Below are 18,018 nucleotides of genomic sequence, written 5' to 3'. Positions count from 1 at the left end.
AATGTAAATTGATACAGCCACCATGGAAGATGGTATGGAGATTCCTTAAAAAACTAGAAATAAAACCACCATATGACCCAGCAATCCCACTTCTAGACATATGCCCTGAGGACACCAAAATTGAAAAGACACATGTACCCACTGTTCATTGCTATTTACAATAGCTAGAACATGAAAGCAACCTAGATATCCATCGACAGGTGAATGGATAAAGAAGTTGTGGTACATATACATATACATAATGGTATATTACTCTGCCATAAAGAAGAACACATTTGAATCAATAATAATGAGGTGGATGAACCTATTATATAGAGTGAAGTGAGTCAGAAAGAGAAAGAGAAATATCATATTCTAATGCATATATATGAAATCTAAAAAAAAAGTACTGAAGAATTTATTTACAGGACAACAGTGGAGAAACAGACAAAGAGAATAGGCTTATGAACATGAGGATAGGGGAGGAGAGGGTGAGATGTATGGAAAAAGTAACATGGAAACATATATTACCATATGTAAAATAGATAGTCAATGGGTATTTGCTATATGGCTCAGGAAACTCAAACAGGGGCTCTGTATCAATCTAGGAGGGTGGGATGGGATAGGTTGGGAGATGGGAGGAAGTTTCAAAAGGGAGGGCATATATGTATACTTATGGCTGATTCATGTTGAGGTTTGACAGAAAACAACAAAATTCTGTAAAGCAATAATCCTTCCAAAAAATTAAAAAATGATAAATTTCATTTAACAGTGGTGTTTAAAATGTTAGTTTTAGTGATTAAGCTTAATTGAAACAATCTACTGTATTGTCAACGATGCCAGTGGTCACCTAACATTAAATGTGTGCTTTAATTAATTTTTATCAAACTGTTTTAAGTTAAACTTGTACTATTATTATAGAATATTTGTTTTTTTCATAAGCTTTCTGAAATTTACAAGTTTTTTGAATTAATTATTTAATTCACTTAGAAATATAATTCAAACCCTATGCATATTTCACATAGGATTACCACAGTTGTAAGCCATCAAGTGCAATCAGAGTCTATCAAAGAATGGGAATATATTTTGGAAGGAGATTAGTAATCCATATACTACATCAAAATCTCTCAGAAAAGGCGAGAGACACACAGCCCTGTTTGACCTTTAAACATATCAGTTCAGTTCAGTGACTCAGTCATGTCCGACTCTTTGTGACCCCATGGACTGCAGCACGCCAGGCCTCCTTGTCCATCACCAACTCCCGGAGTTTACTCAAACTCATGTTCATTGAGTTGGTGATGCCATCCAACCATCTCATCCTCTGTTGTCCCCTTTTTCTCCTGCCCTCAATCTTTCCCAGCATCAGGATCTTTTCCAATGAGTCACTTCTTTGCATCAGGTGGCCAAAATATTAAGTTTTAGTTTCAACATCAGTCCTTGCAATGAATATTCAGGACTGATCTCCTTTAGGATGGACAGGTTGGATCTCCTTGCAGTCCAAGGGACTCTCAAGAGTCTTCTCCAACACTACAGTTCAAAAGCATTGATTCTTCGGTGCTCAGCTTTCTTCGTAGTCCAATTCTCACATCCATACATGACTACTGGAAAAACCATAGCCTTGACTAGATGGACTTTTGTTGGCAAAGTAATGTCTCTGCTTTTTAATATGCTATCTAAATTGGTTATAACTTTTCTTCCAAGGAGTAAGCGTCTTTTAATTTCATGGCTGCAGTCACCATCTGCAGTGATTTTGGAGCCCCCCAAAATAAAGTCTGTCACTGTTTCCACTGTTTCCCATTCTATTTGCCATGAAGTGATGGGACCAGATGCCATGATCTTCGTTTTCTGAATGTTGAGCTTTAAGCCAACTTTTTCACTCTCCTCTTTCACTTTCATCAAGAGGCTCTTTAGTTCCTATTCACTTTCTGCCATAAGGGTGGTGTCATCTGCATATCTGAGGTTCTTGATATTTCTCCCAGCAATCTTGATTCCAGCTGTGCTTCATCCAGCTCGGCATTATGTTTAGTTACAAATATAATAGCTTCATTTATAGTCTAGCTTCTAGAAGTCTTCTAAGTATAGTTATATAATACTTGTCATTTGAATTTATATGAGGTGAAAAATAAAAGGATGTTCACTTATATTTATTCTCAAAACCTTATTCTTCTATTTCTAACAGCTTTACTGAGATATCATTCAAATATGATGCAGCTCACCAACCTAAAGTATATAGTTCAATGGTTTTTAGTATATTCATTGATACATTACCATCACCGCATTCAAGTTTAGAATGTTTATGTCACCCTCAACAAGAAATGAAGTAACTTTTAGTTACCACCCTCTTATCATTCACCCCTCCCTCCAACCATAAACAATCATTAATTCACTTTATGTATTAATATATATAGAATTATTTTTCTGGAAATTTCATATAAAAGATATCATATGAGGTATTTTGTGACTGTCTTCTTTCAGTTAGGATAATGTTTCTATAGTTCGTCCATGTTTTATCAGGTATCAGAACTTCATTCCTTTTAATGACCAAACAATGTTTCATTTATGACTATACCCTAATTTGTTTATCCATTCATCATTTGACAGACATTTGGGTTATTTCTACCTTTTAGCTATCATGAATAATATTGCCATATGCATTAGTGTACATGTTTTTGTGTGCCAGTATTTTCAATTCTCTTGGGTATAATACATAAACATATACACACTTGCACATATGCATGTATGCACACATTCATACCTGGGAGTAGAATTATCCAGCCATATGGTAACTCCAGAGAAGGCAATGGCACTCCACTCCAGTACTCTTGCCTGGAAAATCCCATGGATGGAGAAGCCTGGTAGGCTGCAGTCCATGGGGTTGCTAAGAATTGGACACGACTGAGCGAGTTCACTTTCACTTTTCATTTTCATGCACTGGAGAAGGAAATGGCAGCCCACTCCAGTGTTCTTGCCTGGAGAATCCCAGGGACGGGGGAGCCTGGTGGGCTGCCATCTATGGGGTCGCACAGAGTTAGACACGACTGAAGCAACTTAGCTTAGCATGGTTACTCTATGTTTAAACATCTGAGGAACTGCCAGACTCTTTTCCAAAGTGTTTTTGCCATTTTAAATCCAACCAACAGTGTATGAGGGTTCAAATACCTCCATATCAACAGCAACACTTACGATCAACTGACTTCTTTATTATTGCCATCCTAGTGGGTGGAGATGATAGCTCATGTGATTTTGTTTTGCATTCCCCTGATGTCTATTGATGTTGACCATCTTTCTATGTGCATATTAGCCACTTATATATTTTATTTACATAAATGTCTAGTCAGATTCTTCGCCAATCTTTTAAGTGGAGTTGCCTTTTTATTATTGAGTTTCTAATGTTCCATCCATGTATTTGAAATACAATACCTTATCAGATATATAATTTTCAAATATTTTATCCTGTTGTCTTTTTATTCTCTTGATAGTATTCTCTGAAGCACAAAGTTTTTAGTTTTGATGAATTCCAGTTTATCTTGTTTAACTGTTCTTATTTTTCTTGCTTTTGATGTCATATCTAAGAATCCATTGCCAAATTCAGGATCATGAATATTTAGTCCTCTGTTGTCTGCTAAGAATTTTATAGGTTTAGTTCTTGATTTAGTTCTTTGATCTACTTTGAGTTAATATTTATATATTATTTGAGGTAAGGATCTTTGCCAACAAAGGTCTTGTCTAGTCAAAGCTGTGGTTTTTCCAGTAGTCATGTATGGATGTGAGAGTTGGACTATAAAGAAAACTGAGCATTGAAGAATTGATGCTTTTGAACTGTGGTGTTGGAGAAGACTCTTGAGAGTCCCTTGGACGCAGGGAGATCCAACCAGTCCATCCTAAAGGAAATCAGTCCTGAATATTCATCAGAAGGACTGATGCTGAAGCTGAAACTCCAGTACTTTTGCCACCTCATGCAAAGAACTGACTCATTTGAAAAGATCCTGATGCTGGGAAAGGTTAAAGGTGGGAGGAAGGGAGGATGAAAGAGGATGAGATGGTTGGATGGCATCACCAATTCAATGAACATGAGTTTGAGTAAACTCCAGGAGTTGGTGATGGACAGGGAAACCTGGTGTGCTGCAGTCCATGGGGTTGCAAAGAGTCAGACACAACTGAGAGACTGATATGAACGGAACTGAAGGATCTAACTTCATTCTTTTATGTGTGGCTGTCCAGTGGGCTTGTAACCATTTGTTGAAAACAGTTTTGAACAGCGTTTTGTTGAAAACTAGTTGACCATAGATATATTGTTTTATTCCTAAATTCTCTGTTTTGTCCCATAGTTCTATACGTCTTTCTTTATGCCAGTACAGCACTTTTCTTAATATTATTTACTTTGCAGTAAGTTTTGAAATCAGAAACTTTGAGTCCTGCTGTATTGTGTTTTTTTTAAAAAAAACCATATTGTTTTGGTTTTTCTGGGATCCTCACAATTCCATACGGATTTTAGAATCAGCTTGTCAGTTTCTAGAAACAAGCTGCTGCCATTATGATAGGTATTGCATTGACTCCGTAGATCCATTTAGGAAGGATTGTCATCTTAATAATATTAAGTCTCCTGATCCATGGCCATGCAGCGTGTTTCCATTTCTTTAGATATTCCTTAGTTTTAGATATTCCTTAGTTTTAAGAATGGAAGTTTTGTACTTCTTTTGTTAAACATATTCCTATGTATTTAATTCTATTTGATGAAATTGTAAATTGTTTTCTTAATTTCATTTTTGGATTATTCATTGCAGAAGTATAGAAATACAATTGGTTTTTAGATATTGAAATTATGTCATGTGACCTTGTTGAACTCAATTTTTATTCTAATGTTTTACTGGATTCCTTAGGATTTTCTATATGTTGTTAAGATAATGTCATATGCATACAGAGATTGTCTTACATCTCCCCTTCTAAAATGAATTCTTTTTATTTCTTTTCCTTGCCCAATTAGTCTGGTTAATACATCTAGAGTGTTAAATGCAAGTGATAAGATGGGACATCTTTGTCTTATCTGAGCTTAGGGAGAAATAATCTAGTCTTTAAAGTCTCACGATAGTGGTAGGTTTTTCATAGGTGCCCTTTATGAGACAGAGGAAGTTCCCATCAATTCCTAATTTATGTCATTTACGTTATCTAATTTTTGGCATGCAGCTATTTATAGCATTCTCTCACATTCCATTTCTTGTTGTTTTTTTTTTAATAAAGCAAAAGTAATGTCCCACTTTCATTTCTGATTCTAATAATTTGAATATTTTCTTTTTTCCTTGATCCATATAAGTAAAGGTTTGTCAATTTTCTTTATATTTTCAAAGAACTAGCATATGTTTTCAGTGATTGTTTTATCTTCTCTATTTCATTAAGTTCTCCATTAATTTTTACTTTTTCATTCTACTTTTTTAAAGCTTAGCTTGCTCTTCCTTTTCCAGTATCCTAAGGTAAATGGTTAGGGTTAGATTTTAGATTTTTCTTTGGATACCTGATGTGAAGAGCTGACTCATTGGAAAAGACCCTGATGCTCAGAAAGATTGAAAGCAGCAGAAGGAGGTGACAGAGGGTGAGATGGTTGAATGGCATCACTGACTCAGTCAACATGAATTTGAGCAAACTCTAGGAGATAGTGGAAGACAGAGAAGCCTGGCATGCTGGAACTCATTTTATATTTTCATAAATGGTGATTGGACACATGTACACCCATGCCTGATTCATGTCAATGTATGGCAAAAACCACTACAATATTGTAAAGTAGTTAGTCTCCAATTAAAATAAATAAATTAATTTTTAAAAAGGGATTTTAATTAAGATACATTAAATTTCATACATAAGGCTTTAGTATAGTGAAATCAGAAAAGTAGTTAAGTAAGTTAACCATATTAATAGTTTATAAAATCTGATTTTTTCTTGTTAATACTATATTGTATTATTTTTTGGTGAACAGAGTATACATTTTTTAAAATTCTTTAAAAATAAAAGTCAGTAGAAAAATAGTGGCTGCAAACAATTAACATGCTAAAAAGACATATTAATATTTTAAGGTGGCAAAATTCTGCTCCCCTATAGTGCAGACTCAAGACAGTGAGTGCAAGAAAAAAGAGAAGGAAGGGAAAAATGGAAAACAAATCAATGAATGATACATGAGCTGCTACCTTAATGTCTACTAACATCTCTAGGACAGGATGCAACAGGTCACTCAACAGGTGTCACTTTTGAAGAGCTATGTAAAAAGAAAGTGCCTTTGAGCTGTCACTGTGAGAGAGGAAGGGAAGGAATACGTCCTGTATATTGCTCCTGTTTGCCACATTTTACTCCTTGGGCAGTAATGGTCCTAGGCTTCAAGCTGGCATTCCCTGGCCTCATGGAATGCCAGCTTCTAAGCCCTAGCATGGCTAGAGGAGCCCCAAATTCCAAAATTGGGACTGATCTACCTGTTTGTAGAGCAGCAGCTAAGGAGTTGACTCTGTTAGTTCTAAAGGTAGTTACAGGTCATCCTCAGGCAAAGGAACATGGAGACAGGACAAGTGGTTCAAGTTGCTGGAGGTGGTGGAACCAAGGGAATCTCAGGAAGCACATAAAATGTATCCCTTACAGCAATGCTGTCTTATTGTACATATTTTAGATAATTCTACAAGTTACACTGTCTTCAGCTTTCAAGGAAGACACTGTCCAATTTCCTTCCCTTTTCCCTACCATCTCTGTAGACATGCTTTAGTTGCAGGCCCAGAGCCAAATCCTCTGACCCAGCATTACAGGACCCATCTATGCTGAACTTCTCCCCTCCAGCTTCCAGTGTCATCGATGCTGTCTCATGAGCACTATTCCTATTACTGAACTGAACTTGAGTTTACTCACCTGTGGCAGTAAAGCCAATCTACCGACACCGGGTTGTGGTGAAGGAAAGTACAGCTTTTATTGCAGGTGCCAAGCAAGGAGTCCACGGAGCTCCTGCTCAAAAGACTCAAGCTCCCCAATGGGTTTCAGGGAAAGAGTTTTAAAGGCAAAGGAAGGAGAGGGTCACATGGTGGATGATCAGTTCATGCACAGCGCCGTAATTGGTTGATGGTGAGGTAACAGGGCAGTCACAGGGGTTAACATCTTCACTCCTCAGGCTCTAGCTGGTCTGGGGCCTCTGTGCTCATGGTCATCATGCAGTTAAATTCTGCTAGAGGTTTTAGTATCTGCAAAACCACTCAGGGATGTGCATCAGACTGTTACTTTGTCCTTTAGGGAGGAACTAAAGATTTTGTGACTGCTCTCTGACTGATTTTTTGTTTAAATCATTACTAGTTCTCCTAGACTAACTGCTCTTTTTATTGGTGTTGATATATGTTCACATACTTTCAATCACTAATTCTTGAGCTAGCCTTTTGTGACTTGGGGCAGGCTGGGAATACAGCTTTTGTATAAACAAGAGGCAGATGGAGGACGTGATGGGGGTGTGGAGGTCTGTCCTGGGACGGCCCCATATGGTCTGCTCCGTTCTGTTCTGACATTAGTTCTGGCCTCCCTGGCTCCTCATTGTTGTGATACATCTCGCTCTTTCACACCTATTCTGCTACTCAGGCATAGGTTTCTATTCTATTTCTTAACACCCAGGTATGTCATTGCCAGACTCCTTCCCTGGGCACTGGTATACTCTTCGTGTCATCCATCCTTGTTCTGACTGCCCAAGGCCCCTCAGACCAGAATCTTGCCCCTGAACTTGAGATCCGGGGTCTTTCTTGACTGCAGACTGGCTTCTGACATCATCCTGTGCTAGTTCCCGTTTTCTCTGGACCACTTCAGTTCAACTCAGTTCAGTCGCTCAGTCGTGTCTGACTCTTTGCGACCCCATGAACCACAGCACACCAGGCCTCTCTTTCTATCACCAACTCCCGGAGTCCATCAAAACCCATGTTCATTGTGTTGGTGATGCCATCCAACCATCTCATCCTCTGTTGTCCCCTTCTCCTCCACCTTCAATCTTTCCCAGCATCAGGGTCTTTTCAAATGAGTCAGCTCTCCGCATCAGGTGACCAAAGTATTGGAGTTTCAGCTTTAGCATCAGTCCCTCCAATGAACAGCCAGGATTGATCTCCTTTAGGATGGACTGGTTGGATCTCCTTGCAGTCAAAGGGGCTCTCAAGGATCTTCTCCAACACCATAGTTTGAGAGCATCAATTCTTTGGTGCTCAGCTTTCTTTATAGTCCAACTCTCATATCCATATCTGACTACTGGAAAAACCATAGCCTTGACTAGACAGAACTTTGTTGACAAAATAATGTCTCTGCTTTTTAATATGCTGTCTAACTTGGTCATAACTTTCCTTCCAAGGAGTAAGCGTCTTTTAATTTCATGTCTGCAATCACCATCCACAGTGATTTGGGAGCCCAGAAAAATAAAGTCAGCCACTGTTTCCACTGTTTCCCCATCTATTTGCCATGAAGTGATGGGACCAGATGCCATGATCTTCGTTTTCTGAATGTTGAGCTTTAAGCCAACCTTTTCACTCTTCTCTTTCACTTTCATCAAGAGGCTTTTAAGTTCTTCTTCACTTTCTGCCATAAGGGTGGTGTCATCTGCATATCTGAGGTTATTGATATTTCTCCCGGCAATCTTGATTCCTGCTTGTGCTTCTCCCAGCCCAGCGTTTCTCATGATGTACTCTGCATATAAGTTAAATAAGCAGGGTGACAATATACAGCCTTGACGTACTCCTTTTCCTATTTGGAACCAGTCTGTTGTTCCATGTCCAGTCCTAACTGTTGCTTCCTGACCTGCATACAGGTTTCTCAGGAGGCAGGTCAGGTGGTCTGGTATTCCCATCTCTTTCAGAATTTCCCACAGTTTATTGTGATCCACACAGTCAAAGGCTTTGGCATAGTGAATAAAGCAGGGAAAGGGAAAGGGAAAGTCGCTCAGTCGTGTCCGACTCTTTGTGACCCCATGGACTGTAGCCTACCAGGCTTCTCAGTCCATGGGATTTTCCAGGCAAGAGTACTGAAGTGGGTTGCCATTTCCTTCTCCGGGGGATCTTCCTGACCCAGGGATTGAACCTGGGTCTCCCGCATTGTAGGCAGACGCTTTACCCACTGAACCACAAGGGAAGCCTGAATAAAGCAGATGTTTTTCTGGAACTCGCTTGCTTTTTCAGTGATCCAGCAGATGTTTGCAATTTCATCTCTGGGTCCTCTGCCTTTTCTAAAACCATCTTGAACATCTGGAAGTTCACTGGACTGCTTACCTGAGTATAATTTAACTTCCCACTTTTGAAAATCCCAGTCATAAGTATTATTTGACTAAAATGCCTTTCTTATCTGGCTGCCTTCCCATACTTGTCTTTGATAGTCAGACTTTACAGCTTGTTCAGTTATCAGTATATGTTCTGTCCTAATACTTGAATTTTTGCCAGCTCTAGCAGCTTTCTTTCTACTATGCACCATGCAGTAATGAGATGTGATTGTATCCTATATTATCCAAGAAAATATAGTCTAAGTTAAATAATTTGCATAACCAGTTCAAAATAATTATAATATCCACAACTGTGTGTACTTTTTTATTCTTATAGGTTTAACATAAGATATTTTCAGTTGGATAAATATCTTACAATTTTGCCTTTTACTGTTTTTTAGCTCTGGAGGACATAAAGCCTGCAATAATGAAAAATGTGAACTTTAAGCCATTTTGTATTCTTCCTATTAGCTGTTCAATAGTGGACATATGCTATATGCTGTGCAGCAGTACACTTAAGAAAGCATTTAATAAAAAATAGTATAAAGCTTTTCCCCTGATCTAAGTCCTAGAGAATGTACTTTGTATTGGCTTGCTAAAAGTTCATTGAGACTAATTTATACACTTAGTAAATCAATCTGTGAGAATTTAAAACTCAACTCTGTTCAAAACGTTTTGTTTTAGTACAAGACAAAGAAAGTTTAGGGTATTCAGAGGTGAAAATGCAAAACACACATTTAATTTGCTCTCTGCAATCCCTTGCTTCTTTCCCCATGGAGGGGTTAATTAGAAAGTGAAATCTTATTTTAGTTCTTTTCTTTTGGAAATTTGTCTTCTGAAAAAAGTTATATGAAAAAGACTTCCTGGCAAGCTACAATTCCATGATAGGCTCTCTCCTAATTTTCCATTAAATGATCCGTAAAGACATCCAGAAATTCAGAAATTCAATATCAAGGGAAGGGAAAGATAAGAGCCACCCATTTGCATAAATCATATGAGGAATTCCCAGTAATTACTGAACTGATGTGGCCTGATTGAAAAACACATTTAATACCTTCCATAGGCTCATGCTCAATTAAAACAAGAATTAGGTATAAAGAGGAAACATTTTAGTCCCATGATCTCCCTTTTCCTCAGAAGTTTATTGTCTGCAACCTATCAGAAAACTAGGAAGCTGCCTCCTAATTCCATTCCTCCTGGTACATAGTAGGTGTTTTAAAATATCTTTCTAATGAATGAATACATGTGAAATGCTTTCCAGGGTGATCCTCTATTAACACTTCTTTGTTTGCACCTGTCTTAAGAAAACAAACCCTCTGAACTTAAAATGACTGTAACTGTAGAGGAAAATGTAGAACATCATTCTATCATAAGCATGTATAGACTTCAGCATGTAGATATGGTGGTGGTGACAGAGATGGGAAAGTCCAAGTGATTTTTGGTGCATGTTGTTGGTGGGATTAGAGTTTATTCAATAATAGGAACATTTGTAAACTTTTCTAAGATGTAAATTTTCTCCTAAGTGATTTGAAAATTGCCAATGGATATAACAAAATGTTCCCCCCTACGTCTAACACACTGATGCTTGTTTAATACAGAAAATTGTCCCAAGGGTATGGATTGAGCTACCTCCACATTTAGATCTAAGAGACTGCTATAAAGTGAAAGGGGAGTGAGACCTGTAAGAGTGACTACTTAGGAAAGATAACCTTCTCCTATTTATAGAAGCAAATGAAAGAAGAAAAAACACACTTGTTTTTTAAATGCTAGAAGGTAAAAGAGTGACACCTAAATCCACACTTAAATAGGTTGTTGTGAAACAGTAGAATGGCAAAGACAAGAGAAATTCTGAAAAGTGAAGAGAAAAGACATATTATTTTCAAAGGAACAAAAATTATATGGAAGGCAGAATTACCAACAGAAACAAGAGAAGCCAGAAGACAATGGTATTGTAGTACTAAAGCAAATTAACTGTCAGCCTAGGATTTTAAATCCCAGTAAAATATCACTCAAGAGTAAGAATGAAAAATATTTTCAATTCAGTAGTAAAACTGGGACAATTTAAAACTCACAGATAGTTGCTAAAAGAACAAAGGAGGATCTACTTATGAATAAAGGAAATTGAATTCAGAAGAAAAACTTGGAATCAAAGAGCAGTGATTAATAAAATAATCACAAAATAAGATATTAAATATGTCATTAATCATGATAAATGTAAAAGTTGATATTTTCACAGTGGAAAGCAAAATACAGCTTTATGCTGTTTATAAAATTGCCTTATAAAATATCTAAAAATTTATGCCAGGTATTTACTAATCAAAAAGTAGCTGGCATAAATATAAAATAAGTAGACTTTAGGGAATTCTGTGGTGGTCCAGTGGTTAGGACTCAGGGCTTTCCCTCTGGAGATCCAGGTTCCATCCTTGGTAGGGAATTAAGAGCCCACAAGCCACATGGTGCAGCCAAAAAAAAAAAAAAAAAAAAGGAATAAGTTGACTTTAAGACAAATCATTAATTTAAAAGGGAATACTCCCATGTTGAAAAAAAAATTTTGAAGTTATTTCCACCTGATCACATAATCTGAAATTTTACAAAGCAAAAATTAGCAAATATGGAAGAAAAAATGAACAAATCCACATTTAGAGTAGAAGATTTTATTGTACATCTGTCAATAATTGATAGATCAAGCCAACTGACATTAGTAAGACTCTTCTCGACTTGACCAACACAATAAGATTAGGTATTCCTCTACCTATTAAACCTATTAATACCTTGGCTATGCTGGAAATAATGGCAGTTCTTGCCATTTACTTATTATAGCAGTTTGATATCCCTCTCTGGTCTTATACCTGTGCTTTAGGGCATCTGGGGAAATGTGTACATACTGCCTTTCAGTAAAATTTGACAGAGAAATCCATACCAGTCTTTTCTGCTAATAGATACTTAGAAACTTCAAGTGGAGGGGAGGCAAGTGCAATCGTCTCAGCCATTTGGAGTTGGCTAGGAAGGAAGATCACATGTCATTCTCTTAGCATCCCCCCAAATTTTCCTTCCTCAATTCCAACTTTCTATCCACCGTCCTTTCTTTTTTCCCTTTTTCCCTTTCCTGCTTTCTTCCTAACTCTTTTCTTTCACACTTAAATATTATATTATTTTAGATCTTCCTTGTGATGAAAAAGCAAAAGTAATTCAGCTAGACTCTTTTGAAGTTATAAAATCCATTTTAACCAATATTTCAAACATTGAATTTGTCAGTAATAGGTGTGGGTCTGTATCATTTTCCAAGACCCACCATTCACCATTGCTTGTTCATTTCCAAGGCAAACCATTCACTATCACAGTAATCCAAGTCTATTCCCCAATGAGTAATGCTGAAGAAGCTGAAGTTGAACGGATCTATGAAGACCTACAAGACATTCTAGAACTAATACCCTCCAGAAATGTCCTTTTCATTATAGGGGACTGCAATGCAAAAGTAGGAAGTCAAGAAACACCTGGAGTAACAGGCAAATTTGGCCTTGAAGTAACAGAATGAAGCAGGACAAAGGCTAATAGAGTTTTGCCAAGAGAACGCACTGGTCATAGCAAACACCCTCTTCCAACAACACAAGAGAAGACTCTACACATGGACATCACCAGATGGCCGACACTGAAATCAGATTGATTATATTCTTTACAGCCAAAGATGGAGAAGCTCTATACAGTCAGCAAAAACAAGACCAGGAGCTGACTGTGGCTCAGATCATGAACTCCTTATTGCCAAATTCAGACTTAAATTGAAGAAAGTAGGGAAAACCACTAGACCATTCAGGTATGACCTAAATCAAATCCCTTACGACTATACAGTGGGAGTGAGAAATAGATTTAATGGACTGGATCTGATAGATAGAGTTCCTGATGGACTATGGATGGAGGTTCGTGACATTGTACAGGAGACGGGGATCAAGACCATGCCCAAGAAAAAAAATGCAAAAAAGCAAAATGGCTGTCTGAGGAGGCTTTACAAATAGCTGTGAAAACAAGAGAAGCCAAAAGGAAAGATATACCCATTTGAATGCAGAGTTCCAAAGAATAGCAAAGAGAGATAAGAAAGCCTTCCTCAGTGATCAGTGCCAAGAAACAGAAGAAACCAATAGAATGGGAAAGACTAGAGATCTCCTCAAGAAAATTAGAGATACCAAGGGAACATTTCATGCAAAGATATGCTCAATAAAGGGCAGAAATGATATGGACCTAAAAAAAGCAGAAGATATTAAGAAGAAGTGGCAAGAATACACAGAAGAACTGTACAAAAAAGATCTTCATGACCAAGATAATCATGATAGTGTGATCACTCACCTATAGCCAGACATCCTGGAATGTGAAGTCAAGTTGGCCTTAGGAAGCATCACTACCAACACATCTAGTGGAGGTGATGGCATTCCAGTTGAGCTATTTCAAATCCTAAAAGATGCTGCTGCTAAAGTGCTGCACTCATTATGCCAGCAAATTAGGAAAGCTGAGCAGTGACTACAGGACTGGAAAAGGTCAGTTTTTATTCCAATCCCAAAGAAAGGCAATGCCAAAGAATGCTCAAGCTACTGTACAATTGCACTCATCTCACACGCTGGCAAAGTAATGCTCAAAATTCTCCAAGAAAGGCTTCAACAATACATGAACCATGAACTTCCAGATGTTTAAGCTGGTTTTAGAAAAGGCAGAGGAACCAGAGATGAAATTGCCAACATCTGCTGGATCATGGAAAAAGCAAGAGAGTTCCAGAAAAATATCTATTTCTGCTTTATTGACTATGCCAAAGCCTTTGACTGTGTGGATCACAATAAACTGTGGGAAATTCTGAAAGAGATGGGAATACCAGACCACCTGACCTGCCTCCTGAGAAATCTGTATGCAGGTCAGGGAGCAACAGTTAGAACTGGACATGGAACAACAGACTGGTTCCAAATAGGAAAAGGAGTAGGTCAAGGCTGTATATTGTCACCCTGCTTATTTAACTTATATGCAGAGTACATCATGAGAAACGCTGGGCTGGATGAAGCACAAGCTGGAATCAAGATTGCCGGGAGAAATATCAATAACCTCAGATACGCAGATGACACCACCCTTATGGCAGAAAGTGAAGAAGAACTTAAAAGCCTCTTGATGTAAGTGAAAGAGGAGAGTGAAAAAGTTGGCTTAAAGCTCAACATTCAGAAAACTAAGATCATGGCATCCAGTCCCATCACTTCATGGCAAATAGGTAGGGAAAAAATGGAAACAGTGACCAATTTTATTTTCTTGGGCTCCAAAATCACTGCAGATGGTGATTGTGGCCATGAAATAAAAAGACACTCCTTGGAAAAAAAGTTATGACCAACCTAGACAGCATATTAAAAAGCAGAGACATTACTTTCTCAACAAAGGTCCGTGTAGTCAAGGCTATGGTTTTTCCAGTAGTCAGGTATGGATCTGAGAGTTGGACTACAAAGAAAGCCAAGCACCGAAGAATTGATATTTTTGAACTGTGCTGTTGGAGAAGACTCTTGAGAGTCCCTTGGACTGCAAGGAGATCCAATCAGTCCATCCTAAAGGAAATCAGTCCTGAATGTTCACTGGAAGGATTGATGCTAAAGCTGAAACTCCAATACTTTGGCCACCTGATGCAAAGAACTTACTCATTGAAAAAGACCCTGATGCTGGGAAAGATTGAAGGCAGGAGGAGAAGGGGACGACAGAGGATGAGATGGTTGGATGGCATCACCGACTCAATGGACATGAGTTTGAGTAAACTCCGAGAGTTGGTGATGGACAGGGAAGCCTTGTGTGCTGCAGTCCATGGGGTCGCAAAGAGTCAAACATGACTCTGTGACTGAACTGAACTGAGTGTGGATCTTTATCATTTTGAGTGTTTTTGCCCAAGAATCCTCCTGCAATGTGGGAGGACTGGGTTTGATCCCTGAGTTGGGAAGATCCCCTGGAGGAAGGCATGACAACCCACTCCAGTATTCTTGCCTGGAGAATCCCCATGAACAGAGGAGCCTGGCTGCCTACAGTCCATGGGGTCTCAAAGAGTTTGAAACGACTGAGTGACTAAGCACACATAATTACTCATATATTAATTTGCAACAAATAAAATATCTGTTTATTATAAGTTCATCTTACTAATGAATTCCTATCATAAATTTATTCAGTCTCTTGATACCTCATTTTCTGAATTAAGAATTTCTGACTATTGTTTGCTAATAATATACCTATATAATTAGCTGTGGAAAATAATGACCAATTTATTATATTTTTAGTCTCTTCCACTTTTCTGATGTACTTTCAAATAATCATGGAATGTTAAAGCGGAAAGGAACCCAAGAGATCAGCTAATCAAATTATATTCTTAGAGCCTTAACATTCTTCTAAAGTGCTTTGTTTTGTCTATTTGGAGTTTGCGGAAGTGAATGGGAGCTTCTAGCATCTTATTTCAACCAGATTGACTCTAGGTTAATTTGTCTTATATATTGAGATTCTGTTTTAGGTAATGTTCAGACACACTCCCCTCTACCCCACACAGCCCCAAGCCAAGAAATGAAATGTTTGAAAGCTACTAATCAAATCTTACTCCTTAATTTAAATTAGATTAAGAACTTGACTTCAAAAAAAAACTATATATATATATATATATATATATATATATATATAAGTAGTATCACATGATATTTGTATTTCTCTGACTTACTTCACTTGGTATGATAATTTCTAGATCCACCCATGTTGCTGCAAATGGCATTATTTCATTCATTTTTATGGCTGAATAGTATTCCATTGTGTGTGTGTGTGTGTGTGTGTGTGTGTGTGTGTGTGTGTGTGTGTGTGTGTATACACCACATCTTCTTTATCCATTCAACTGTTGATGGGCACTTAGGTTGCTTCCCTATCTTGGCTATTGTAAGTAGCATGGCTGTGAACACTGGGGTGCATGTATCTTTTCAAATTAGAGTTTTCTCCAGATACATGCCCAAGAGGGGGATTGCTAGATCATATGTGCTAGATGCCCATTTTTATGGGTTATTTTAAAAACTGTAGATTACAATGACTTCCTCAGTAGCTCAAGTTATATAAAATTAGATATTTTTTAATTAGAGAGATTCACTCTTTATGTTCCTTTATTTTATTTAGAAACTATAATCTGATAAATTTAGATACATTTGGTTATCTTTAATTACAGAACCCTGACAACTCCCGTAGTTACTGGGATCACCTGTAAAGAAAAGGCCCCAAGTGAGCTACATTTAGTAGACTAAGGATGGAAGGGACAGGTCTAGATTGTCCCTGACATTTGTATGCCCAGGTCAAAAGTTCAAATGGGATCCCATGTACCAGATATCAAAATTTTAAAATTGTTAAATCAGGCTAACAAAGTTTTAAGTAGAATATAATCTATTATTCCACCTTGAGAAATTAAGCTTTTTACCAAACTAGAAGACCAAGTTTGATTTTAGAGTTCTTGATCTCCTTAGAATTTTGAGCTAGACATGACAAGACAGGATAGCTGGGCCCTGGGCATGTGCCCACCCCATTCTCTTTCTTCAACTCTAACATGTATTGTAAGAGGCCTTGTGTACAAATTTGTGGGTACTTTAACCCACATAATTAATCTTGGTCAATATCTTCCCCTTAGTGGCCGCCTCTTAGTTATTCTTTAATTCTAGGAGTCTTCCAACAAGAGGATCAACATAGGGAGGAGTCCTGTGCAGGCACTGGAAATGGGATCAAAGCACTTTGAATTGTGAATTGTGACATGCCCGAAACCCAGAACATGAATGGGTCTGGGCTGCATGTGGGCCTGTCACAGCAGGCCCATGTACTCCATGCACATCCAGAGAGACAGTGCCAGAGGATATTCAATGTAAGGCCCTAGAAAGCATGAGGCCATTGACAGCAAGCTCTCTTTCCTTGGTCTAAGGGTATGTGTTAGGTTGGAGATCCCTAATAGCAGACACCAAGACCAGGTCTTGAGAGCAGTAGTTTGAGAAGTGATCTCAGGAACCATAGGTAGGAGTGTGAGAGAGTGAGAGACAGCAAAGAGAAGGAGCCAGTTCAGGGAGTGTTCATGAGCAGTTGCCACTAAGAGCAATTTGGGTTTGGTTGCCCTGGGGCTGTCTATGAGTTTGTGTAGAATTCACCTCACAGTTATTCCAACCAAAGGATAAAGCAGCTGGGTTATTTTGCCACCAGTTTGATACATTATTTGTTGAGGACCACAACTGCAGTCGTTAACAGTCACTTCTGGCCTGATGGATGCAAGGATTAAGCACCTTCCTATGACTAGCAAAAGCCCTCAGGGAGAAAGATCTGTTTTCCATAAAACCATTGGCCTGCAGCAACAATTTAAATGCCAAGGAGACATGGCAGGACATGGATAACATCTGCTACAGAGAAGAATTGGAAAGGACTTTGAGAAAACATGTCCCTAAAAGGGAATGATGTTGAGATGGCACAGTGTAGCCAGTAAAATTTCCAAATTTCTAAATATGAGAAGTCTCTACCTCTGCTATTTCACATCTGAGGAGATGTGGATACTGTCTGATGAATACCTTAATCCACAAGTAGCTTCTTTTTGATAATATATGATAATATTTCTACTCTTTTTCTAGTATGAATTAAATTATTTCAGATGTTTAAGGAAAAGAAATATTATTTTATCAATATATCTTCAACATTAAAACCATCATTTCCATAAATTCTATTATGAATTTCTTTTTTGACTTGTAAGGGAGAGGGGGTTGCATGGCATATTCTTTAGGGTCTTTGCTTATGAACATTTCATGAGT

The 18,018-nt window shown here is 38.0% G+C and overlaps 1 protein-coding gene across 1 annotated transcript in view; it reads left to right on the top strand.

Moving 5' to 3' along the window:
• Positions 1-18,018, top strand: part of CFAP47 (cilia and flagella associated protein 47) — a 502,957-nt gene that overhangs the window by 311,764 nt on the left and 173,175 nt on the right. The window contains exon 46 of the mRNA XM_052662737.1: positions 3,963-3,987. Within this exon, the coding sequence (XP_052518697.1) occupies positions 3,963-3,987 (25 nt within the window). The remainder of the gene's footprint in view (positions 1-3,962; positions 3,988-18,018) is intronic.

The sequence above is a fragment of the Budorcas taxicolor genome, chromosome X, assembly GCF_023091745.1.
Source record: "Budorcas taxicolor isolate Tak-1 chromosome X, Takin1.1, whole genome shotgun sequence".
NCBI lineage: Eukaryota > Metazoa > Chordata > Mammalia > Artiodactyla > Bovidae > Budorcas > Budorcas taxicolor.
Note: the sequence above shows the minus strand (reverse complement) of the source record. Positions and strands in the feature narration are given on the sequence as shown.